This window comes from Plectropomus leopardus, chromosome 9, assembly GCF_008729295.1.
Source record: "Plectropomus leopardus isolate mb chromosome 9, YSFRI_Pleo_2.0, whole genome shotgun sequence".
NCBI lineage: Eukaryota > Metazoa > Chordata > Actinopteri > Perciformes > Serranidae > Plectropomus > Plectropomus leopardus.
In genome coordinates, this window is record NC_056471.1 from 26,509,422 (window position 1) to 26,536,389 (window position 26,968).

Sequence of the window (26,968 nt, forward strand, 5' to 3'; positions counted from 1 at the left end):
CTAAAATAGTTATGGTTTTCTTTGACTAAATAAGAATAAAATCCCCTCTTAAGTTGAGTGATTACAATTAGATCTGTGACTGTTTCCATCTTAACGCAGTTTCTAGATGGTGTTTATAGTCACACAGATAAAGTAGATTTTCTGTTACGTGTTGATGATTAGTCTGCATCAGTATCACCATATATAGCTGCTGTACGTGTATGTTTTGAATTTTGGAGCTACCTTGGATGTATGGCTGCTCTGTATAGACGGTGGAAGCGGTCCAGCCCCCCTCGGTGAGTGGGTCTGTAGGAGGTCTGCCAAGCAAGGTTTACAGGCTCGCACCGGGCCCGAGAGGAGGGTTCGCTGTAGCTGTTAAGAGTGCTAAACCATGCCTCCCCCCTTCAGATCAGACCCTCATGCCGCTCGGCTTCAAACACGCTGCCCTTTCTCAGAACACGCTGTGCATGTGGCAGGAGGGAGGGATAAAGGGGGAGTTGGAGGGAGGGAAGGTGGAGCGAGGTGCAACAGGAATACCGGCACCTCAGGTTACCACTTAGTTAAATAACGCCAGAACGCACGCACTTGCACATGCACCGACACACCCTAACAGGAATTCATATCACACACACAAACACACGGCCTGTATGCTATTAATACCAGCCCGGAGGATGCAGGTCATGCCTCGTATTTGCATTTCAAATGCGTCTTTTACTCCATCATCTAAATAGTGATGCTTTAAAGACATTTGGCGCTGCACTAAACGCTCCGAGCTTTCAGGTGGTCTTCGAAAACCCACGCACACATACGTATATGTACCAGCATGCACGATAAACATATCCTTTTACAATTACGCACGCACTCTCACGTATTTACTGCAGGTGGTCCGAGGCTGTTTGGTTCTTTTTTTCCATAACTACCATCAGGTTTTGGTTGAAGTTTCAGGTTCAAGCCGAGTTAACCGCACACAGTCCCTCACGTATTTTGACAGACCTGATATTGCATGGTATCAGCGCTCCCCACCGCCCCGTTAAAGGGCCCCTCGGATACATTGGTTCCATCTTGAAGCGGCTCGTAGCGTGAAAGTCCAGACAGATGTTTGTATCTTTTTGGTAATCAATGTGGGAAGACATGCTGAGGGAGGGAAACTGATACACCAGCGTGAGAGGAAAAGTAATATGATACTGTGGCGTATCACATAGGCACAAACAGTATGAAGGTATTTTAAAAGAATTTGATCTTTCTACTGATTTATGTCATTTTTTGCTGACAGGTTGTGTTGGGAAAATCCAATTTTTTCTTCTTATTTTTGATGTTAAGAGCACTAATTTATGATCATGCTTTCTCAGTGGCCTGAGTCAGGAATTGATTATTTAAATGTTAAGGGTAGAGGCATGTTAGGGGACTTGTGGCATTAATTTCACAGCTTTCATCACCGTTGATTTGTAGTGGCAACAAGTCCCAGGCACACTCACACTAGATGACAGACATATCATGTTATTTGTCATTAGGTTTTCCGTTGCCAAGCTATTTGAAAGGCATCGAAGGGCGGTGAGCAGTGTTAATTTTGTACAGAAAAACAACAACTAAATCTGTTAGTCATTTTTTTTCCATGACGAAGATGAGATGATGACGAGAATGCACCGACGGCATCAAACACAAACTGTGACCAAATCAGTGTTGGAGAATGTTGACGAAGGAAGACAGGACTAAAATGTATTTAATGAAATAAAAACTTTGATACAAAAGAAAAAGAAGGAAAAATATCATTGACAGTTTTTTTGTTATTGTTTAGTGCAGCAGCAATAGATTTACAGAAATGTTTTTAGTAGAATAGCTACGGTTTCCTTTGAAGATTATTTCTGAAACTGTGCTAAAATACCGTGTAGTGTGTACGTGTTAGGGGATTGTTTGCATTTTTAAAAGAAAATACTTTTTTAGACTCAATAGATGATGAAGTTAACGCTCGTGTTGAGAGCAGAGTACTAGATGTAAAGTTCATTTCTGAAAGCCACCTTTTCACCAGATTTTACCTGCCACACTTCAAGAAATCGCTCCAATAGTGACACCAGCCCCTTTTTACCTAAAAAAAACCTGTATACACTAAATGTTATCAGATGTTAAAGTGATAACAGCAATGCTTCTGCATTCCACCTCCCAACCTTGTAACAGTCTGCATCCAATTTGTGAGACCAGACCAATGTATCATTGATATCTTGAATTTATGTTGGACAAACCATCATATATCATGACCCCATGCTGAAACAGCTGCGTCTGATAAAACAGCTGTCAGAGGCTGATAGAAAACAGAAAAAACTCTCCTCCCTAAATAATCCATCCTAACTCCCAAACACTAGTGAAGCTTGACGTCCTTTTTTCAGTCCGCTGCACAGAGACCCAGCTGAGCTTTGTGCTCATGATTAATGTTTATTTAACTGGAGCAACAAGTGTGTGTAGAAATCATGGCTTCATCGAAACAATTCAGCACTGACCATTAAAAGAACAAGTGAATATTTATTTGTCTGATGCGTGTAGCTTGCTGCATCAGGCCTCTTCGTGTAGTAGGGCTTCCCCGTGAAAGTCTGGTATTCAAATCATCAGTCGGAGACCCTCAGTTGACTGAGATTGCTTCAAGTTGAGCAGTAGTTTTTTTTCTGTGCAGTGTACTTCTGCAGAGTGAGTGCTCCTAACTTTCATAATACTTTTTGATACACGGAGCTGCAGACAGAGGTGGAGAGAGGAGAGACCTTCTACTTAGAAGTGATGAATTTACAGCTCACAGCAACTTAATATGCTGCAGTTTCTGGCTTTTGTTTGATATGTAGTGTCAGAAAAAAATGTGTACAACCTGTCGTTAGGGCCACAAGCTTGTTTTGCGTGAATGCCGCTGTCACACTGAGCCCCATTCAAACTTAAAAACTTTGTATGGAAAACAAAACGAATCAGTGAATTTTTGCATTGACGAGCTAAAGTCGACTGACATCGTTCTGAGTCAGATACAGCCCTATAAAGTATTTTTCTCCTGATTGACTATTAACTAATGATGCGTCTTGTCTTTCTCTCTCCGTCATCAGATGACTCCAGTTCAAGAGGCGGAGCAGCAACGGCCAATGGTAATTCTGAACACGCCCCGGAGCTCGCCGGAAAACTGGGTAACCACTCACGACTCCTCTAAATGCATTATTACAGACATAAATGTTTGAAGATGAAAAGGATGCCTAGAAGTAACAATTTAGATAGCTGAGAGTGTGTAACATTTTAAAAAATACAGTAGCAGATTGTGCAATAAACACCTCACACTCTGTCAGAGGGGAGGCCCACACACAGACACACAGATACACAAAGCGCACGTCAGGGTGGTTGTTTGCTCAGATAATTGGCTCTGACAGAGTGGAGAGCAGTCTATTTGTGTGAGGTGTGAGTTGGTGGGACACATTCCTTCCCTCCCCCGTCCCGAGTCTCTACGGTCCCACTGCTGTGTAACTTAACCCTCCTTTCTTTTTGTTATCCTTTTATCCAACTCCCTCTCTCCTTCTCCTTCTCTCTCTCTCTGTCATAAACGTCCGTGCACATTCACACTTCAGTGTCAACAAACATTTACTCTGTCTTGGTTTTTTTCACACACATTCTTTCTCTTTATCTAGCTGCCTCTCTGTGCTCACACACAAACAAACGTACACTCGCTGCTTTGGCTGAAGCCGCGTCCAAACTGACTTCAGCTCTTTGCGAATAATCACAGCCCACCTATTTATTTGACTTAGGCCTGTCTGGCGACACAGCGATGTTACACGTCATCCAGCAAAACGCTGCATGGCCAATCATAAAGATGAAGTAACATGAACACTGTATTTACGCTGTTAACCTTGTGATTGTTGGGATAGAAGATTATTATAAGCCGTTGTGCAGTCTTTTTGGTGTTTGATATCCTTTAATCGCATTGATTTGCTACTACAACAGGACTTCCAGGGTTGTATTTCATTAAATAAATGTACTGATTAACAGCTATGTGTGTAAACTCAGCCAGTAGTCATAAAGGAAAAGTTTGTCATTTTAGAAAACATGTTTATTTACTTTGCCGAGATTTAGATGAGAAAATTGATTCATCAGGGAGTTTATTATGGAGATAAAGACAGGAGGCTGTTAGCTTAGCAAAAGACGGGAAACGGGGAAAAAAGGTAGTGTGGCTGTGTCAAAATTGCCCAAAATGCCTCTAAAGCGCTCTTGATTAACATATTGTATCTTGTAGGCATGTCATCATACCAGAAATGTATTTATTACCAGTGAAATTCCACAGTCATCAATACCCAATTTGATACCACATTAAAAAAACAAATAAATCACAATAAATGACATACACTCATCTAAAAAAAAAAAAACCAATTAGAATAAATTAAACTGAATTATTAATTCCTGATGTTACCTGGCAGGGAAAGTACTCGTCTGTGGGTTCATGAGATTTTGTGGGCAAAATAAATATACAGCTGCTTACAAGTATTTATCGGCACGTAGTACTTCTGTGCTGGAAAGTCACTGCTTCACCAGCTGCTGTTGACCAAGAAATAGTTGCAACTCCTTATAAACTACAAATTGTCTGTACACCCCTGTCTGTGTATGGATTAAACAAACAATATAAATGGCATTTTTTTAAACGTAGGAGGTGCGGTCAGGGTTGTTTTTATGCCTCCTCTCTGGTGATAATCGTGTCTGGAAGCATTATGTTTTGGGGTTGTCTGTCCGTTTCTTGTGAAAGCGATATCTCAAGACTGCTTTGAGGGAATTTCTTCAAATTTAGCACAAACTTTCACTTGGACTCAAGGCTGAACTAATTCGATTTTGGTGGTTATAGGTCAAAATTCAAGGTCATTGTGACCTCGTGTGTCTCATTCTTGTGAATGTAATATCTTAGAAACACCGTGAGGGAATTAAACACAAACATTCAGGTTGACTCAAAGATGAACTGATTAGATCCTGGTGGTCAAAGGTCACAGTGACCTTGCATCCATCTCATTGTTGTGGACGCAATATCTCAAGAGCACCTTTAAGGAACTTATTCAAATGTGACACAAACAATCACTTGGCTTTAATTAGCATTTGGTGTTCAAAGTTCACTGTGGCTTTATAACTGGCTCATTTTCATAAACATAATATCTGAAGATGGCCTTGAAGGAGTTTCCACAAATTTGGCACAAATGTCCACTTGGACCCAAGAATGGACTGATTAGAATCTGGTGGTCAAAGGTCAATGGTCAAGGTCATGGTGACCTCATAAAATATGTGTTTGGCCATAACTCAAGAACCACCTTGAGGGGCGTCCGGTGGCTCAGTGGGTAAAGCAGGAGGCAGTGTCCTTGCTGCAGCGGCTGGTTCAATGCCAGCTCGCAGCCCTTTGCTGCATGTAATCCCCCCTCTCTCCCCCTTTCATGCTATCACTCTGTCCTGTCTAATGAAGGCAAAAATGCCAAAAAATTGTCTTTAAAAAAAAGAACCACCTTGAAACTGTGCTGATTGTATAGATCTTCTGTGTGTGAAGCATTCAGGTTTTCACAGACATGGATGTAAACTGTAGTTGCAACTTGAATTTTGTATTTGAGAGAGCCAGGCCAGCTGTTATCCCCCACTTCCAGTCTTCATGCTTATCCAGGCTCACTGTGTCTTGGCTCCAGACTTGTTGCAGCAACATGACAGTAGCATCAATCTTCTCATTTAACTCTCAGCAAAAAAAATTCAAACTGTGTTAAGATAAATGTAATCCTCATTCTAATGTTAATCCAAAACCCAAATCATCACCTAAACTACTCCTGTCAAAATAAGTCCAAATGACCTCATTTAGCAAAAATCTCTTCACTCTCACAATCCAAGCTGGAAGTCACAAGACTCTCTTTCTCTCTCTCTCTCACACACACACACACTCTCTTCCTCTGACTCACTGTCTGATCAAAGGCGGTCAGTCGGAGGGTCAGCAGTATTTTTACACTGTGAAGTGTGGCGTTGAAGTGGCCCCTGAGACCCAGAACAAGCCTGCCCTTTCGCCCGTTCTGGCTCTCACCCTCTCACCCTCTCCTCTTCTCCCCGCCCTCTCTCAGCGCTCCCTCAGTTCGGCCTCGCTCTGTTTTTCTTTCTTTCTACGTCTTTGTGTGCCCTCTCTCTTACCTTTGCCTTTTTATTGTTTTAACTCCATCTCTTGCTCTCTTTGTTCTCAATTTCTCTGCCGTCACTCCAGTTTTATTCGTCTGCTTAACTCTGTAACCGTAATTTGAACTTCGCTTTGTCTCTTTCCATCTGTTTTCTCCTTAACTTCTGTTTGATTTGGTTCAGTTTAGACGATATAAATCAGTTTATTTCAGTCGCACTTTGCTGTATTTTGTTCTCTCTCCAGTTCAGCTGCACTTTGCCCTGCCTCTCCCCTCCTCGTCTTAATTAATTTCAGCCTAAGCCAGTGCAGTTTAATTTATGTAATCATCAGAGTAGGACACTGCCAGAGCATTAAACCATTAATCACGATCTTCTATTTACCCTGCGCGCTCTGTTAGATCTATTGACTTCAGTCTGATCACAGTTCAGCTGCAGTCCAGTAGCTTTTCTCAGACTCAGGGGAGGAGAGGACAGGGGCGAGACTTAAAAGCCTTTCGAGTATGTTTGTTCTGTCATCCTGCCCAGCTTCCTGCCGGTCAGCAGAGAACGATATTCCGCTGAGTAATGTAGCCGTAGTGAAATCTCCACATTTGGGCGCGCAAAGCCATCACATAACTCTCCCCTTTTGTTTGTTTACCCAGAGCTAGAATAATAACTGTGTCCGAAGAAAGAGGCACAACGGCAGTAGTTTGAGGCTGATTTATCGCCCCGGGTTGATGGCTATCTGCTGTGGCAAGAACATGAGGGCTGTAAAATCAAGTGCTCCTGCGAATGATTTCCTCTCCTCCCTCCCTACTGGATAGGTCTTTATCCTCTTTGATCTGCTTTCACTGCTCGCTCATTGTTGTGGTTTTTAAAACGGGATATTTGTGTGTGAATAGATGCACAGGTTTCAGTTTGGTGGTCATAAGATGGAATATGTTTGAATGGCCGATCATGCGACTGTGGAGCGATGTTTGAATAGGTGTATGGGATTAACTGGCCGTTTTATGTTTTGTTAGGAAGGATTTGCACAAATGAATGGATGTTTAGTGTGATGCTAAGTCACTGTCTGGCTTTTTATGACCTATGCACAGACATGCGTTCATGAGGTTTACAGTGATGTCACATAGCTGTCTTTTACAACAGGACCTCATGGATGCATGATTTGAGGTAAAAAATGTGGCTTTTTTTTTTTTTTAAGAGCGGCAGATACGTACAACCCCGGGGCCACAGGTGCTGGATCAGTGGAAAATGAGGACTTCAGTGTGTGTGTGTGTGTAGATGCGTGTGTCAGTGTGTGTAGGTTCCCGCTCATGTGAGTAAGACTTTTGTGTCGGGGAGAAGAGGAAGTGATTCAAACATTTTTCTTAAACAAACAATTAGGTTTATTACAGCAAATTAGGTTGTATATACCAAGAGGCACGCTGCCATATGTTGTTAAAGCACAACACGGATTTCTTGGCTCTGCCTGCGGCGATGACCTCAGCCTGTCGGACGCTCTTTACACTGCAAAAAAATGTCCATTTTAACAAGCTTACTTGTCTCATATGCAGTCCTAAAAAAAAAAAAATCATTTAATCTCTGCAGACTGAGATGATGCAATTTGTCCCGCACTAATTCCATTTTTTTTGTTTACAAGTTTATGGAAACACACGTCAGTATAATGAGGATTTCCTTTCACACCAGGCATGATGTACTTTGTGTGTAGATGCAAATTATTATTAACTTCAAGGAAATTGATTTCATGGTGCTTAGTCGACGGTAATGCGTCAATGCAGATTATTTGTGAGGCTGATCATTATTTGTGATCATATTAATCGCTGTTTGTATACATAGACAAGAGTTTAACCAATAAAACGTCAGACTGAGCAACAAGGAAGCAGCATTGCACAGTTCAGGAAGCCAAATAAACATGCAGACAATATCTGAGTGATAATACAGTTTCTAACAGCTCCAGAGCCATTCAGACAATTCACAGTCTTCCATTCTGACCAGTGTCGGGCTAGTTACTCAAAAAAATGTATTTTATTGCTCACTACTCAATACACTTTTGAGAAATAATAGTATTACTTTACTTAATACTCCCTGCCACCAGTTATTAGTTACACCACCCCTTACATTACTTTTCTGTTACACCCCACACAGTTGGTAAATACATCCTTTCTCCTCAAATTCGGCTTCTCATGTGCACCTCTGTGTGAATGTCAGGGTAATCTCTGGTAAGGGCAGCTAAGGCGAGGTAGCTTGCAAATGATGTTGTACCAGCGGGGTCGTCTGCTGCCTGTGTGGTGTTTACCCAAGGATCTGTTTGAAAAACACAAACTCAAGAGGGCAACATTTCGTCCGCCACAAATTCAGCCACAAGTGTCATTATTTCTTTGTCACATGTAACCTGCAACTGTCCATCATTAAAATCCAGTTTTGTTTTTTGAGCCAGTGTCAGCTGTTCTCCACAGCCGTGTTTCAAGAGATTTAAAGTTGTGTTTTTCGCAGTAGAAAGAGTCTTAGTACCACCGTCTGGAACAACAATGTTCTCGTCATCTTTTCTCCTCAAAGTGTGGAAATGTTTCTGGTCACAGGTTCCATCTTCTGAGCTAGTTTTCTGCTTTGTGACGTACATATGTGATGATTACAACAATTAATGCAGGGTTGTGATTGATGTTGTTAGATGTCAAATCAGTATAGGGCTGACAATAGCGCTGGGCGATGAAACGATCTTGAAACGGGATCGCGACAAAAAGTGTGTTGTGACGATGATAAACTATGGTCATGTCTACTCGATATGGATAGACCTAGATAGAAAGCTTGCCCGCCGTGCTGTGTCATACAGCAGACGTTTTGAGACGTCTGTCTGTCAGCAGTAGGAACGACATGCGTCACACTACATGCCCATTTCTCACTGCAAGTTTATAGTTTGGGCTGAGGTGAGTGAGGTGAAGTATATCTGAAATCCTGTTTAAATTTGGAAAGCAGTCAATCATACTTTACAGGTGGGTAATGTAAAAATAAAGCTACTATCTGCTATTATCCTCATGAGCCTGCATTATATTACCTGCTCTGTGCCCGAAATTATAATCATTCCAGTCCTTTTCAGCTGTTCCTCGGTTAGCTAAGACACTGCAGCTCAGAAGGCTTGAAACATTTGTGAATCCTCTCTGTGTGTCGTGGCCTCTTCAGATAACGTGACTTTGAGCGTCTCATAAAATCTCATATACGACTCTCTGAAGAATTCCTCGATCTTTCCCAACCTGTTCTCTTTCCACTGGTCTGAGGAACAGAACACTGCTTGTAAATATAAAACTGCTCTTTAAACCGTTTATCTCGGCTCATAACTTCTTCTGTTCTCTCCTGTTTCCCATCTGTTCCCGACAGAGTGAGAAAGTTTCTGTGTCTTTACATTTTGAGTTGAAACTTTTATCCAGATCAACACACATTTTTCAACTCTAGATCTTTTTATAATTCCAGATTTATTTCTCCTTTCACCCTCTCTCCTCTCACAGTGCGTCCACGTTTCACCCAGCCGTCAAAGATGAGAAAGCGCGTCATCGCTCGCCCGGTGGGCAGCTCAGTGCGCCTGAAGTGTACAGCGAGCGGTAACCCTCGCCCCGACATCGTGTGGCTGAAGGACAGCCGGCCGCTGGTGGACGAGGACGGCGCAGCAGAAGGAGACGGAGAAGGGAAGAAGAAGAAGTGGACTCTGAGTCTGAAGAACCTGACGCCAGAGCACAGCGGGAAGTACACCTGCCACGTGTCCAACAGAGCAGGAGAGATCAACGCCACCTACAAAGTGGAAGTCATACGTGAGTAACACGATGTGTCAGATATAGAGCAGATATCAAAGTTTTGTTTAGATTTGTTGAAGCTTAAGAATCTGTGTGGTTGAAGTAAACTGTCCCGACAGTGTGAGTTCAGCACGTCCTCCAAAGTCTGACCCAGACTTTCAAATTGTTCCACAGTCCTCAGTAAATCAGCAAATATTTTACACACAGAGATCAAACAAGTGGTAATATTATAGTATACGCATAAAGGGTCCTTATGTTACTGTACCAACATCAGTTACTCTTTATTTATTTGAGTGGAATTTTGATAAATTTCTGTAGTCAGAAATTGAGAAGAGAGGAAGTTTTTATTGTTATGATCCAGTCAGTCCATCCACAAACTAAAAGAAAATGTGGATTGTAGGTAGAAAACATTCATATTGAGATTATTATTGACAGAGTGCCACATTATCTCACTCACCACTCTCATTAACCCTGACTCAGATTAGTCTTCAGAGACGCCTTTGCACATTTATGTTGATCTCAACACAAGTAATGCTGCTTCAGTAATATTTACGTCATGCAACAGTGGGATATTGTAGTTCTCTGAATTCCTCACAACATTTGAAATGTCACCATGTAAACATGAGAGGAGGTGATAAGGATGCTTTCAGGTAACTTTTTGTTAGGACTGACACTGTAAATAATATTCCTTATCCCGTTATTTATGACAGGAATTGGACTATATACCATAATTATTTCATTGTGGATCATAATAGAAAACACAAAAAAACAAAAGTAATCTGCAAAAACAGACTGCAGATGCTCGTGGAAAGGTGTTGCAACTTAGCGTTTTACTGCAAACTCTAAACACAGTACATCTGATTCTTGTGCATAAAATGTACAATTCTAATGCTACTTTAATGTCCATATGAAATAAACTAAACTAAATACACACCGACATAGTTCATATCAAAAGATATGATAACATTTCAGATAGTTTCGTTTAAAAGCCTATCACTTTAAAAAAAGATGTGTCTCATCTGTGATTCGATAAAAATATTTGGGTTTTTTTTTTTCAACAAAATTTATGGAAAGTCATTCCTGTATGTTTAAATAATTTTAAACATCCTTTGATGATAATCAGGATAAAACTGTGAGGATAATCGTGACACAGAATGTTTATCACATACCCAGTTTAGAAAATTGTTTTTCACAGGCTTCTGGGGTCCAAAATGATATTATTAAATATCTTGTTTTGCCAAAGCAAAGTGCAGCTGAAGGAGACTGATTTATTGTCTGAGCTGAGCCAAATTCAACAGAAGTTTAAGAGAAAATAGATGGAAGGAGACAAGTTCAAATTAAGGTTAGCACATACGGAGGAAAACAGACGAATAAAAGATGAAGTGATGGCAGAAAAAAAAATATTTACTTCACAGTTTTAAAATACAAAAGCAGCAAATCCTCAAACTGAAGCTGCTTGAAAAAGCTCATATTTGGCATGTTGGCCTGACGCTGTTTTTATTGACTGTGTATTTACTGTTGACTTTCTTCACTCATCAATGAATCGTTTCAGCTCTTCTTTTCAGAGATGCAGCATCCTAAAAATGAGCCCGTAAAACATTTTAATGTATGTAAAACATATGGCTGCATGTGGTCATTTCATGCCGTGACACATCAGAAAGCACATTTTTGGAATTGCGGTGCAGCTATATGATATACCAGCAGGAATGTGTCTCAGCCAAACAATAACACACATTATGCCGTACAAAGTGTGTGTGTTATTGTTTGACTGAGAGGCCTGTCAGACCAAATAGCAGGTTTGAAACTAGTTTCCATTCTGACTCACAATATAGTGATTATGTAAAATGTCTAAGATCACATATGATGAAGGACACCATAATTAACTTTTTAACTCTTTGGAAAAGTCAGATATCAGTGATTATTGTTTGCTTTCAGATGAGATTGCTGTTTATTCCGTTTGAAAAAATCCCGAGTTCAGATTTCAATCTTGTTTTAGGAGAGAAAGATGTTAAGATGATCGTTAATCTGCAGCTTTCTCTTAAAATGTTTAAGATAGTGTTTGAAAGTGTTAACCTGCAGTCATTTAATCGTTTTTAGAGAGTGCAAGAGATTTTAGATTCAGAAAGTGGAACCACAGGGCGAGTATCAACCACAACTTTAATGTCCACATTTTAATTTTAATGCTATAAACTCATTTAATGCGAGTCTTTTATGTGTTGTGGTTGATTACAAAGTAGATCCACAGTTCCCACATGCACCAGTCTGCTGCCTAATGAGACGCACTAAGTTTAGAAGTTTAAAATAGCTTTTAAGAGCCTCTTTTCACTTCAGTGGCATTTATTGATCACCACCAGGCTCGTCAGTAAACACTAGCCAACCAAGTGAGAAATTCTCAGCAGGTTTTTTAGTTTGGAAAGTGAACCAGCTGCAGTTTTTGTCTAAAAAAGGTCTAGTTTTACCGCTGAGAGCAGATTGTGTGTTATGATGATTTGCGAGTGTTTTCTGATGTATTAGGTTGTGTTGGAGGGCTGCAAAGGCTGTTTTGACGCTGGATGATTTAATGTTAAGCTGTTTTGGTGGAGCTGAATGTGTGTGTGTGTGTGTGTGTGTGTGTGTGTGTGTGTGTGTGTGTGTGTGTGTGTGTGTTACTGAATGTGATAGCTCTGTTGAGAGGCTCTGAGCAGCTCCTCTTGCTTTACTCGCATCTGTTGTACATTAAAGTACAGCTGTAGTCTTCCCTGAAAGACAATTGCACACACACACACACACACACACACACACACACACACACACACACATACAGGAAGTAAATCAAACGGCTGCTCGTTTATGTCAAATGTGACATTTTCTCTATCAGTAGAGATTCACTCAGCTGTCAGTCATTCACAGCTGTTGAACTGAAAAAAGGACAGAAAACCAGAAAAGCTCTTTGAAACATATATAATCCGAAAGCAGAGATACTGGAAACATGTCCTCCTGAATATAATCATTTATATAGTCTCTGTATAGGTTTGCACCTGCTTGATGAGGACTTTGTCTTAAAGGTTGGATTAATGCAATTAAAAACAATTATTAAAAACAGTTTTTCAAAAAAGAGACTTGAGTGCATACCTGCAAACCCTCCAGATTTTCCTGTTAGACTCCCATTTTTCATTTCCCTCAGCCAATTTCCTCGCTTTACAATCCTCTACTTTTTCTTACAATTTATGACAACTTTTTTCTTTATTTGTTGTCACATTTGTCACTGTGCGTGTTTGAGCTCTGCAACTCTTACTGTTCTAAATATATAAGAGAGACATTAAAAACATGTTGTCCCCGCACCATTCAGCATCCCTCATGAGCTTTACCATTTTACTATCTAAAAGAAAAGTTAATGTTCAAAGATTCCACACAGAAACAAACACTACTTTGTATTTTTGTTTGCAGCCATTTTTTTAAGATATGCTGTGACTACATCAATATTTTTTTAAGTTTAAATGTTTATAACTTGTAGCACCCTGAGCTCTTAGAACAGCCGCTGCAGCACTGTTACACCACACATGCACAACAAAGACAAGGAAGCCTGCAGTTTGTTCTCAAACCTTTCTCTAAACTAAAAACACACACCTGCAGCTTCATTTTCTCAGGTTAGGTTCTCGTGAGATCGCATTACCAGATACTAAAGGAGAGACTATTGAATGTCTGTGGCAGGTGTGTTTATTCTGCTGTATAAACGGAGAAAGAAAAAGCAGGAGCTGCAGATAAGAGATCTGTTTGGGGAGGATGTGGTTCTGAATACAGCAGATACTGTTCAAATAAAACGGTTTTAGACTCTCTCAGGGCTGCCGAGTTTCGTTTGGATCAAAAAAAAGTGAATACATGTTTTTTTCTTTGCTGTAACTCTGATTACAGCCGAATTTGACAAGTTTGCAAAATGTAACACTCCTTTTTCAGCTGAAATGTTTAATATTGAATATACTTTGTCTTTGTGTGTCTTTGTGTTTTTGTCTCTTCCTTCAGAGCGAACCCACTCTAAACCCATTCTGACCGGCACTCATCCTGTCAACACCACCGTGGATTACGGAGGAACCACGTCTTTCCAGTGTAAAGTCCGCAGTGACGTCAAGCCGGTTATTCAGTGGCTTAAAAGAGTCGAACCTGGAGACGAGAACAAATTTAACTCCACCATTGAGGTGGGCACTGCTACAAGTTAACGCAGTTCTCTGAAGCACATTGACTGAACTTATCAATAACCGTTGATTTTGTTCAAAGGTTGGAGACCACCGCTTTGTGGTGCTGCCCACGGGGGAGGTTTGGTCTCGTCCTGACGGATCTTACCTCAACAAGCTGCTGATCACCAGAGCCAAGGAGGAGGACGCCGGCATGTACATCTGCCTGGGAGCCAACACGATGGGCTACAGCTTCAGGAGCGCCTACCTGACTGTGCTACCAGGTCAGAACAACACCGCACCGCTTTTTTCTTCAAGTGAGGAAATATTCGCAGTTCGCATTCATTCATAAACATTTTTTTAAACGCTTGAAGAGCCAATCATCACTGAAGCACATGTCTTGGGAAAGAGACAATAAAAGCAAATTGAATGGTGGAAGTTGTCACATGGACATTTAAGACGTGATGATTGATTCACGACATAATTAAATCATTTTTTCAATAGCTGCTGACTGTTTATCTTTATAGGAAAATTAGAGGAAATGTAAGTGAATTAATTTAATTGTTGAAGCATTTTTTCCAAGTGTTGTTTTTTGTTTTTTACTTTATTTTTATTCTTTCTTTTTTTTTTAGTTTTTCTAATTTTCAGGGAATTTCTTGGAGTTTTTCTAATTTCTGGCAAATTTTTGGGTCATTTCTTCCTCCGTTACTCATTGCCTCCCCACATTTTTGAGAGAAATCAAGCAAATTTTTGAAGCTTTCAAAGGGTTAAACATCTAGACAGATGGTGTCATATTTTCTATTGACATTCATTTCTTCATGTCTCGCTCCTTTGCAGATCTGAAGCCCCAAAACAACGCTGTCCCCACAGCGACGTCCCCGAGCCTCCCCTGGCCCGTCATCATCGGAATACCAGCAGGCGTCGCCTTTATCTTAGGCACCGCCCTCCTCTGGTTCTGTCAATCAAAACGCACCTGCTCCTCTTCTTCATCCTCCTCTGCTCTTCCCGCCGCTCAGCGTCTACCTGCCGCCAATCGTGACCGAGCCTGCCCGGCGCTGCCTCCTCAGCCAGCCAGCGGAGATAAAGATTGCCTTTCATACGAGGACTACATCGCTCACCAGCAGCTGCTCCTCGCTCAGGGCGGCACTGGATTGGCTCCTAAGGTCTACCCGAAGATCTACACGGATATACACACGCACACGCATTCACACGTGGACGGGAAAGTGCATCAGCACCAGCACATTCACTACCAGTGTTAGCACGCTTTTGGCGTTGAACATATCGCCGTGCACGCATCCACAAAGGTCCATACTCGCTGCTGACGTACAGAGCAAAGAACAAGAGACCACGCAACTCTTCCTCATTCTGCTGCAGACACGTTATCGTGCAAACAGACTTATTCAAGACACAAACAATGAAGAATGTAAAGAAAGATACTTATTTTTAGCCAATTCAGTGAAATCTATAACAGAAAAACCCAAAACATGTTTTATTCAAAGCTTTTTTTTATATGGAGTCTTTTCTGCAGATTTTTAAATCTCTATTTTTTTGCTCATTTGAAGCAACAATGAACTCAAAACTCAACAGTTTCTCTGTTCTTTTACTTTGGACACAACCTCAACCTCCTCAGAAAAAATAGCTCGCCTGCGCTACGAGGCTCCGACTGCAGCTTCTCATGTATATAGTGGAATATATGGCATTTAGCACGCTACTTCATCCTGGGTAATCTCTTAAGAATAATATAGCATGTATGTATTGTAATAGCATTTCAGAGTGTATCTCTAACTGAGCCATAAAACACACAAATCAAGGCAAACTCATGATGTATCCACACCCTCTGCAAGGATCTCTGCCGCTCTGATGTCCAGCTGCTATCTGGGGACTCTGGTAAAGAGCTAACGTCAAAGTCAGACGGCGTGAATCTCTCTTAGTGGATTTCAGCAGCAGCTTTAGTGTGATTTCTGCTACAAACAAGGATCCTCCAGATCATTAGATCTGTCCCAACCACGATAAGTACATCTACTGACAGTTTCTGCCTCTTAACTTCCTGGAGCAAAAGTGCCACTTCCTCTGTGCCTTCTCAGCTGTGTTTGATGCTTGCTGACTTAAAACGAGAGCGAGGAAGGATATCAGTTGTCCTCATGTCATACGTTCAGCCTCTTCAGCTCCCGGTGCAAAGGGATCATCAACAACGCCTCGGTGTAAAACGGTGCCTTCTAACAATTGTTTCCAGATTTCGTGGATCGCTGTCGGATCAGTGGATACGTCGCAGAGTCTCGTTAATCTGTGATGAGATTTAGAGGGCTCAAAAGAGAGGAACTTCATCTTTAACTCAAAGTCCTCGACTCTTCTTCCTAAAGCGCCTCGTAATGTGACCTCAAGTATGACGGAGCAGGGTTTGCATGCGCTCTGATCTCCACGTGGTTTGTTACAAAGCATATCCTGTATTGTTTTTATCTGAGGAAGAAATGTTTTGGATAAAGTGCGGCCGTCTTCTCACCTGCAGAGCTCTCTGTCACCACGATCGGGAAAATGCAAGATGTCGCAGTACAAATCTAAAATGCAGGGATGCATCACAAACATTTAGAGCCAGAAAGTTGTTACAGCAGCATCCACTGCCAAGCTACAAGTACATCAACTTATTCTGATTCTGTACTGTGGCAATGATTTATAATGATCACATAAATTCAAAGAAATGTCTGGGGTATTTGATTCTGAATGTTTTGATTCACTCGTCTGCAGATTTACGGCTAATTTTATAAACGGCCTTAAGAATGTTTTAAATGATGAGATGAGACACGCGTGTTTGAAATGAATTTACAGGAGCAATTGAAGCATTTTTTTGCTATTTCATTACAAGTCAGTCTCATGTTAAAGCCATTTAAAAACCCAACACGCAACATTTATTTTCACGGGTGTTTTCACTCCTTTTGGCTGATTGTTAATATTTCCCTCACTCCTGTGTAGTTTTGCTGCTTCGTTAAGGTGTGGACAGCCGAAATATTTACTATTCTCATTAATACATGACTACATTTACATGCACAGTAATATTTCATTATTATTCTGAATATGAAACTATTTTGAAGCTGGTACAGATCATGTAAAGAGCATATTCTGTTAAAATATTCTGAATAAGGCCTTTTTCCAAATGTAGCATATTTTGATTATGTGGGATATGCCAATATTATTCAGGTTTTAGGAGTAATCTTTGGACATGAATACATTCAAAATATGTTTTGTTTGGTTTTTCTTATACTGCAGTTTGCCTGTCAAATCAACTGGCCAAAAGTTTGCAATGCACGTGTAGAGATGCATGCTCGGAAGAAAAGCCCACATTTCTGGTCAGATGCAGAAACACACTTCCTTTAAAACATCGTGGATATGAGCAGGTTTTTGGATATATGTTAGTATCGCTGCTCTGACCTGGTTGAAGGAATGAAAAAGGGAGGTTGTATTTGTGATGAATGCCTTGTTAGGGCTCAACGTCCCGTTACACAATAGTTTGCATGATCTCTAACAAAGTAGTGCCACATGCATGATGTTACGTACTTAACATAAAGTTAGGTTCAATTTAGAAAAAAAACATGGTGATGATGTACCTTAAAATAACTCAAAATTCACTTGGTTTCACATCGTTTTGAACATCAGTGTCCGGGTGGACCGTCCAGTGCTGTTTCACCCGTCTACCCACCTGCCTCCTCACAGAGTTTCACTCTTTTTGCTACGTACTTGTCTGCTCATGTCAGCGCATTGATCACGTGACTGCAGCTTTTCTGATTACGCGGGTTATACACGAATTCCTGGCTCATGATTATAAAGGTTATTAAGTGTTGCATTACTTTTTGTTGGGCTCTTCGATCGGACGATGCACAGCTGCATGTAAACAGAAATATAAATGAAATATTCATTTTCATCAGTCATTTAAACACCTCAATAGGAACTTTGTCTTTTTTAGAAATAACGTCAAAACCTGTAATATATTGTGCATGTAAATGTAGTCGGTGTATTTGGTAAACTTGTGTATTCCCGGCATCGCTCCTCCTGACTTGATCCTGAGCAGAAGTCCAATCAGCCAGATTAACTGGAAACACCTGTGCGGAGCTCAGAGCCTTTCGTTTGTACACGGAGGTCACCAGCAGCTGTGGTGAGTAAAGCAGTTAGTCCGCCATATAACTGATCCCAGAATAAGCTGTTTTCAAAGCCAGTGTAAGCTCAAGTTGGCGAGAGTGGATTCAAAATTCAGATCAGATTTGTTAGGTGATGATGTTGTTTGTGATTATAAAACCCCCATGAAGCCACTGCATCAGGAGAAAGATATCCGGGTATCTAAATCCCAATGATCAAAGTGAAAAAAAGGTTTTCAAGTGTATAAAAATGCTTTTTTAGTAGCACAAATATCCAAAATCTAAAGGTTACTTGCATAAAGCCGACGTACTGATCCCACCTTCTCTTGTTACTGGGTTTGTTCGTGTGTTTGAATGACTGTTAGTTGTTCTTTTACTCTCATTGTATCTCTGCATCTTTGCTTTCACTGCTCTGATAAGTTTTTGGAAGTTTCCTCACACCACACTATGATAAAATCACCTAAAATTACCCAAACCTCACTGGGAACCAGCCTCAACAACCCTCCTCAGTCCAGCTACGACAGACTTTCTCTCTCTCAGGTGTCCACCTCGTTGTTCCTGCGTGCTCATGAATCTGACCACTATATAAAAACTGTAAACGGATATGCTGAGATAAGATTTAGGTTTCAGCTGTTTTACATTACAGCTCTCTGTGAAAGGCGCGCTCTCGCCGTGTGTTTGGTTGAAACAGCGGGGTGACTCTGTCCAGAGATGTTCAAACAAAGACAAATGCAAATGTGAAATATGGAAGAAGTTGTAGGACTTGTCATGTAGTCGATCACACAAGTGAGCGTTTCTCTCTGCAGACCTCCTTCAGGACGAAATACAACAGTGAGAACTTTACTGCCGCGCGTTCAAACGACCATGTGACAGGAAGTGATATATTGAAATCACCTGGTATCTTTAGTTTCACATGTGGTCGTTCATCAGCGTGTTTGTGCACATTAATCTTTAAACTCAAGTAAAAACAAATATAAACATAAAGATACTTTATATGTGCCCTTTTTATAGTGCTCATTGTTAGACATCTTTGTCCTAAAAAGCTTTGAAACCTGCCAAATTTATGCTTGTTCCCGTTCATTTTAAATCCCTTTAACCTGTGAAGTGCTTTGTGTTATTTTAACTGCTGAATAATTAGACTTTGTGCAGATAAAATGTGCCACACCTGTAAAAATGCAAAAAGACCAATTTCAATGATTGAATTTAACGTAATGTTCATCGGATACCTTCAACAGAAACAGTCTGTGAACTTGTCGTCCGTCGTTTTTAATCTTCCAGCAGAGTGCCCTCTGTCCTTTACCATGTTACATTTCAAATATATCTAAAATTAAGACAGACAAGACACTGCAAACGATAAACATTTATCAAAACGATTTTTTTCTCTAGAAACAACTTTAACTAAATCTTTGTTTTTCTTTTTTTTTAAAGAAATTAAATTATGCAAAGTCAGCATCATAGATTTAAAGGTCTAGTGTTTAAAATAAGTTGGCAGAAATTGAATTTAATATAATAACTATGTTTTCTTTAAAGATATAATCACCTGAAAATAAGAATCGTGTTTTTGTTAACTCAAGGAGTCCATGTTGCACTGCCGTGTTTCTTCAGTAGCACTGGCTCTGCTTTTTATCATGTAAAACTGCTTTATTCTGTATTTTTACAGGTTTAAAACACTAACTTTGTTGAGGTAGAGACCCCTGTGGGTAATTTGGCTCCCAGTAAAAATTTGAACATGTAGATCTTAAGATTTCAGAAAAAAAAAAGCGCACTTTAACAGGTGCTGAGCCGGCAGCCTGTCACCAATTAGCTGGACAGTATCAAAAAAATACTGATTTATAACACGAAACAGCTTTATTTAGTGTTTTTGCTGGTTTTAGTCACGTGGTCCATTCGATTAAGCGAGGAGGAGACCTCTGTGGAAAATTCAGCGCAGTAAAAATCTGAACGATGAACACGTTTCGGCTGGTTGCATCTGCACTCCTCACCACTAGATGTCACTATATCTCCCTTAAATCTCACACACTGCTTCTTTAACATATTTTTAAAAAGACAAATGAAAATTAGAAGATGGAAAAAAACAGCATTTTTTCAGCTTTCTTGAAATATTGCATACGTAGCTCTTCCTGTGACGTTTTTGTTTCCTCCCATCTTCTCTGCTTTGAAACATCTGTTGACAAAGTCACCCTGAACAGCTGGAGCGTCTTTCATTTTAAAGTGGAAAAAGTTTCCAAACAGTAAAATTTTCCCCAATCAGCACTCTGTTTTCTGTGTTACCTTTCACATGTTAAACCCATTTACGTTTTATTGTGTCAAAGCTAAAGGACTGCCAGTAGACAGACTGTGTGCGTGTGCACCAACGTGACTTTAGCGTTAAAAAACGACAGTAAACGACAGTAAGTGTCGATAATAAGTAAGATAATTTAGTGAGTTTAATGCTTCGGACCATACAGTAGCTCTAGCAACACATTGGCCTGATTAACATTGTCTCAAGATTCAAAAAGAAAGTGTTTCTAATTTATTTTAAACATGTTTTATTTTCATATAATTGGGCATTATACTGCATGAGTGGATTTTGTGTTATAGTAGAAATGTAAGCTATGTAGCAAATACCATGTCCATGTCATTGTAAGATACCGTATTTATACGCGCTGATGGAATATACGAAATTTTATCGATAATCTTTGTATCGACAATCTTGTACAGTCTATTGTCATTTAGGTTAAAATTTAGTTTTCTCCCATTGTAATCATTTATTGGTGCCATTAAAAAAAAAGTTAAATCGATGTTTTTATGGGTCTTTGTTCCAAAAGATTGGATTGATCTATAAGACGAGATATTTATCTCTACGAGTATCTGTCCCTCGGTTTTCTGTCTCCGTGTTACATCACAGACAGAGATTCCAGTACAATACCTCCCAGTGCCACGGGACTGTCTTTAAAATGTCCTCTAAATAGCTGCAGCCCTTCGATTGTGAGAGCTGCAGCCGGCGTTTTGTCTGTCAACGTGTCCGTCTGGAGAGATGATGGATGGACAAGCGGTGCGTGCAGACGGAGGGTGTGAAGGCCCAGCGTCCCTCTCTCTGTGTCTCTGTCTCTGACTCATCTAAGGGAGGAAGATGATGAAAGAAAGGACGGGGCACTGCAGCGGGGTGGAGGCGGCAGCAGGGCAGGACGTGGGAACAGAAAGAGACGATAATAGACAACTTAACAGCATTCTGCGTATTTGTATTTTTGCTGCTGGACGGTGAATCTTCATCAGACAATCATGAAGCTGAATATCTGTGGGTGGCGCTTTTGAATTGGTCTGGCGAGCATTTGTGGCTGTCACAGTGAAGGCGCCCGTCATCCTTAAGCATCCTTGGGTCCCATGAAAGGCGCTGTATAAATCCAAGCTAATATTATTATATTTATTATCCTAACATTTGATTTGGCTTTGAAAAAGATTTTAAAGCAGTTTTGATGCTTAGGGACTGTTTGGTGCATTTTTACACGTTTTTCTTCTTTTCAATTTTTTGATCATTTCTGCTGCATGTGGCATGAATTTTGGGATGATTGTGTGTTTTTGTTTAATCTTTGAATTTCCAGCTCAGCTTCTACGTTAAGTCTACAATACACTAAACCAAAAATGTTACATTCATACTGTTAAGTGAGGAAAATACCGATATCAAACATCAATATGCAAAAACTGTTTCCTGACTTTTTGGACTCTCAGGCTGAAGATTAAACCAGAGAAAGGAGAATTAGTTTGAGGAAAGAAACACTGAAGTAATGCAGAGAAGCAAAATCTCTCACAGGAATCTGCGGTTTTGAAACTGTTGCAAGTTCAACAGTTACTCACGAGTGCCGTGACCTAACCGAGGGATTTACAAATCCTGGATCTGTTGGGTTTCTGCGCATCTGGTAAATTTCACTTGACAAAAGAACCAGGGGAAACAGTGATATGTGAGATTTAAAGCTTCGACAGACATATTACACGCTACATTTTTGTAAAAGTCAGATAAGAGCAGGAAGAAACTGTCCCGGTAATAGATACTGTAAAAGGAAAATATGTAGCTTTCCAAAGTTTTTCATCCTTGACATTCAGCCCTCATTCTTCTCTTATCTCTGAGATTATAGCCTCTTCCCGCCTTTTAATGTTCCTCCCGTGAACTTGATTGACTTGAAGAGTTGTGAGGGAGGACAGACGGAGGAGGAGGAGAAGATGAAGAGGAGCGGGGAGGATGACACAGAGCGGAGCTGCTGACAGATGTGTTGAGCTCACCGCTGCTCCGCTCTGACGAGAGGAGATGAGAAAATGGAGAGGAGGTCAGCGCGGAGTTTGGAAGTGTCGAATGAGACGGGAAAGAAACGTGCAGAGCAGGAAGGGAGGAGAGAACGTCACAGAGTCAAATACTTTTTGTCCCATCTGGATCCTGAAGACAACAGAGGACAGTGAGCAACGTGGAGAGAGACAGAGAGGAGCGTGACGTGCAGCTGAAGTCCCCGTCAAAGCCACACTGCAGTTATGTGCTCTGCAACTACTGAAGGCACGCCAAAAAATACAGCCTTTCTAAAAAACAGCTCATACGTATTAAATAAGACAAAAGCCGTTAAAGGAAAAAGCAACACGCTGACAGTGAATGAGTTTGTTTGCTCTGGTTAGGTCATCTGCGGTTCTTTGGTGGTGCAAAACAAAATTACAAAACAATTATTGGCTGTTTTTTAAGGATTCGTGTATGTAGCTGATGTTATAAATTGATGTGAATCCATCACAGATATCCTCAAACTAAGGATGTAGGTTCTTTTTTAACATTTTAGGAGACAAATATTAAACCTTGTGCACCCTTTTAATAAAACTTCCTGTGGTGTCAATCGAGGACAAAAATGTCCACACCAACAAACTGTCTTTATATTATTATTATTATTATTATTATTATTATTAATATTAGTATTATTATTATTCCACTTTCACTGACTAATAACTTTTAACCAAAGTCAGTCGTAATTATAACTGACACAAAAAAATAAATTGTAAATAATAAAAAAAATGTAAATAGTAATAGTAATAGTAAAAAATAATAAATGCCAAGTAGAATTTTCTTTTTTTTCACACTTTGGAGCTTATGAATGTTAGCAGTTTACACTGATTTAGGTGCATTTTCTTGTGTGTGTGTGTGTGTGTGTGTGTGTGTGTGTGTGTGTGTGGTGTCAGATTAAAGAAAACAAACAAAAAAACTCCCTCTAAGAATAAATATTATAAATAACTATATAAGAAATATTACTTATTAATATTAATTTCCACTTTTACCAACTTAAATCTTTTAACCAATATCAGTCCTGATCATAACTACCCAATATTCATTCATTTTTAGAATTTTAACCCTTTAAGTGCCAGTTGTCTTTTGTTTTTTTGTTTTGTCTTTTTTTCTTTTTCCACTATGTTTTTGAGAAAAACATTAAAAATACATTAATTTCCATATACTGAATGCACGGTGGAATTATTTTTTAATTTGCTCAGTGATGATTTTGATGCATTTTTACTTTTTGTGCAGTGCCGGGTTTTAGAAATGTTCCCACACGTTTTTATACAGTAAAAATCCGAGGAAAAGTCTTTGTCAGTGTTTTACTTTTGTGAATGTGACCTCTGACCTTTGAGAGCTTGTGGTTTTGGAGGCCTTTGTGCTTCAGTGTGTTCGACTGTGTGGCCGACTGAGCAGAACGGTGTGAATTCACTGAACACATTCCTGAGCTGCTGAGATGAAGGATGAATCCTTTGTTTGGTTGAAGTCGCTGTTTTGGTTTGTTTTGGGTTTTTTTTGTTTTGTTTTTTGTCACGAAACTTCAGTCAAAATTACTTGTTCCATGTAGCTTTTTTTAACAGTTGTGTCCTTGTTGTGTCTTTGTTGTTTGACTCTGCTTTTTAGTGATGGAGTATTGCTGAGAGACACTATTCAAATACTTACTTGAATTATCTGAAATATTTTGATGTTTATGTCGTTGTCTTACAGAGATTTCACTGGGGACACAAAGAGACAAGTACCACTCAGTATTTAAAACAGTATTTAGTGTATTTAATACAAATTTAACAGAATACTTTTATTAAAACATTTTCACCTTAAAATGACGCAGTAAGGACACAAATGTGTGCATAAAAATTCACAAAAAATCAAGAAATGAAGTGTTTGATGCTCAGTGTTTCACTCTCGAACGCTTCCTCCAGATTACAATGTTGTCACTGTACGTTTCTGCAAAACACATTTACGTTACGATTTCATGTGTCATATGTAGTGGATGTGTTGAAACTTTACCTTTCCTGATGAGTCAATTTTCAGTTTTATGCTGTGACAACATTGTCATTAACCCTTTGAAACCTCAATATCAAAATTCTTGTGCTGCGTTCAGACGCCTTTCACAAATATTCAAACCTTTGAACTCCGAATAAATTGTTGCGATCTCCTTAACAAACACGGAAAAATAAGCAATGAGCAACTTGGCAAGAGATGTTTAAAAGTTATGAGAAAATGTCCAACTATTTACTTATAGTTATGATAATTCTATGTCTTAAATTATTATTATTATGATAATTTAACCAGTTTTTTTAGGGCATTTCCTTTTTTTTAAAATTTCCATTATTTTGTTTGTTTTTGGGGCTGTTTGGTTTAGGTTTTGATCATTTTCACTTTTTTTATGTATTTATTTTTTTTACTTTAACTAAATTTCTTGCTTACTTTTAGGTAATTTCTTCTGAAGCTGCTTATCTTTTTTCCATGTTTTTGAAAGAAATCAAGCTAATTTGACCAGGTTTTAAAGTGTTAATGTGTGTGGTTAGGTTTGGGCACAAAAACACTTGGTTAGGATAAAGAAAAAAATTACCTGGTTTGGTCGTTAAAAACCTATCTGTAAATGTCCCAACCTCCTGCATCCACTGCAGCCATGGTTTGCATAAATGTACAACTGCAACATTTTGTTCTGTCGATTGAACCGTTTTCTGCTGAGCTGAATCGAGTCAGTGAACAGACTTTTATCAGGATTTATTTTTTTAATTAGTAACTAATCAAATTACAGATGAAGGTTCGCTCTTCTCTTTTACAGCCCTGTTTCTTTTGACCAATAAGATAGCTGCTTTTTTATTAAATCTCATCCACTGCCAGAGCAAATGTTTCGTCCTTGAGGTCTTGTGGGAGCTTTTGCTCGTGCTCGGAGGGTCCTGGTGTGCGGTTGGCTGGTTAAAAGGGTGTGAACCCATGGAGGAGATTCCTGGGCGCATGAGTCAACAGCAGCTGTGGTTGGTGATGAAGAGAAGCTGTCCAAAGAGCTTTTTCACCCGCAACTGCCTTTTCACTGTGAAAGGACAGCTCAGGTGAAAGGAGTCAGTGACCATGAAGGGCTCACACACCTGAGGAAAAACACACACACACACGTCGAAACCAGAAAGATACCTACACACACACTCACCTGGAAAAAGACTGACAGTGCATGCAGCGTGTGCACACAGCTACACATGGAAGTTGCACACAAAAGCGCAGATGCATGCATCACACTTGCACGCAGACGGGAACAACGCAGACACCTGGCTGGCACTGAAGCGGCGTTCTGTTTGCATACCTCTCCCTCTCTGCACTCATCCTCCACACAGCCACAAAGCCGCCATTAAACCTAGGAAAACAAAAACACACAAAAAGAGGCTAAAAGGGGGCAACAGGCGGCTTCCATCCTTCCTCCACCCATCCCTCCCTTCCACCCTTTCTCCCTTTTCTCCGTTTCTCTGTACCAAATGTTTACCTTCCCCCCGTGAAAAGAGAGGGATGTGGACAGACGGGGTGAGAAAAGAAAGAAATCTGGCAGAGGGGAAGGGAGCCAAGGCCTTTAAAGTCTGCCACAGAGCCGTGACAAAAGCCTCCTAATCTCGGTGTTGTCTTTCGCCCCTTTTTCTCCCCGCACATCCTGCCAAGTGTGTGTGTGAGTGTGTGTGAGTGTGTGTGTGTGTGTGTGTGTGTGCAAGACAGAAAAAGCAAGGAAGAAAGTCAATGTGTGTTATGCAAGCAGTAGTGTATGTTTGTGTATTTGTTTGAGAACGTAGTAAAAAAGGCAAGTTGGTGTGTGAAAGAGATTGTGTGTGATAAGGAAGTTTTTGTGTGTGTGTGTGTGTGTGTGTGTGTGTGTGTGTGTGTGTGTGACAGGAAAGGAATCTTTCCACAGCCGTGCTGACATCACTCAAGCATGCAAGGGACAGTTGGAGGAGGCCGGGCCCCTTCAAAGGCAACAGCCTGCCTGCCTTCACATGTGGGATGGCTGTGCATGTGTTTGTGTGTGTGTGTGTGTGTGTGTGTGTGTGTGTGTGTGTGTGTGTGTGTGTGTGTGTGTGTGTATTGATGCGAGTTGTCCAGGTTGCCCATCCTCACCTGTTCCTCTTTGACTCATAAACCGCCCCTATTCAACTCTCTTCCGCTAAAATGTAACAAAACTGGCTGCCCTGTTTGTCCAACAATCCCTCGATGTCATCCTTTTCACCTTCTTCAAAAGCCGCAGATGTGAATAGACGTGCGTGCACGTGTATGTGTGTGTAAGCGTGCGTGCATGCGAGTGTGTGTGTTTGTGTGTGTTCCTTCCTCATCCTGTAGATCCCTATCAGAGGCAGCTGTGGTCCAAAGGCCTGCACACACAGCAGAGGAATGCACACTGGAGGTAAGGTGATGCATTAAAGGCTGAGACAGACTACAGTGCCACCTACAGGCCGATCACCGTGATGTCAAATCAGAGCAGCGTCCAATCACTCAGCTGCCTATTTTTCTATAGATTTCTCTCTGCCATCTGCAGAAGGACTGGTGTGTTTGTATGAAACCAAA

The 26,968-nt window shown here is 40.4% G+C and overlaps 1 protein-coding gene and 1 long non-coding RNA gene across 2 annotated transcripts in view; one reads left to right on the plus strand and one right to left on the minus strand.

Moving 5' to 3' along the window:
• The window catches only part of fgfrl1a (fibroblast growth factor receptor like 1a), a 99,906-nt gene extending 78,979 nt beyond the window's left edge, over positions 1 to 20,927 (plus strand). Inside the window, exons 3-7 of the mRNA XM_042492894.1 lie at positions 3,054 to 3,131; positions 9,594 to 9,893; positions 13,875 to 14,047; positions 14,127 to 14,307; positions 14,861 to 20,927. Coding sequence (XP_042348828.1) covers positions 3,054 to 3,131; positions 9,594 to 9,893; positions 13,875 to 14,047; positions 14,127 to 14,307; positions 14,861 to 15,282 — 1,154 coding nt within the window. The 3' untranslated portion in view covers positions 15,283 to 20,927. The remainder of the gene's footprint in view (positions 1 to 3,053; positions 3,132 to 9,593; positions 9,894 to 13,874; positions 14,048 to 14,126; positions 14,308 to 14,860) is intronic.
• A 4,272-nt stretch (positions 20,928 to 25,199) lies between these two features.
• On the minus strand, positions 25,200 to 26,763 carry LOC121947695. The gene is made up of 3 exons (XR_006106101.1): positions 26,525 to 26,763; positions 25,578 to 25,778; positions 25,200 to 25,463 (listed from the first exon to the last, which is right to left on the minus strand). It is a non-coding gene; the product is annotated as an uncharacterized LOC121947695 (long non-coding RNA).
• Positions 26,764 to 26,968: the final 205 nt, after the last annotated feature.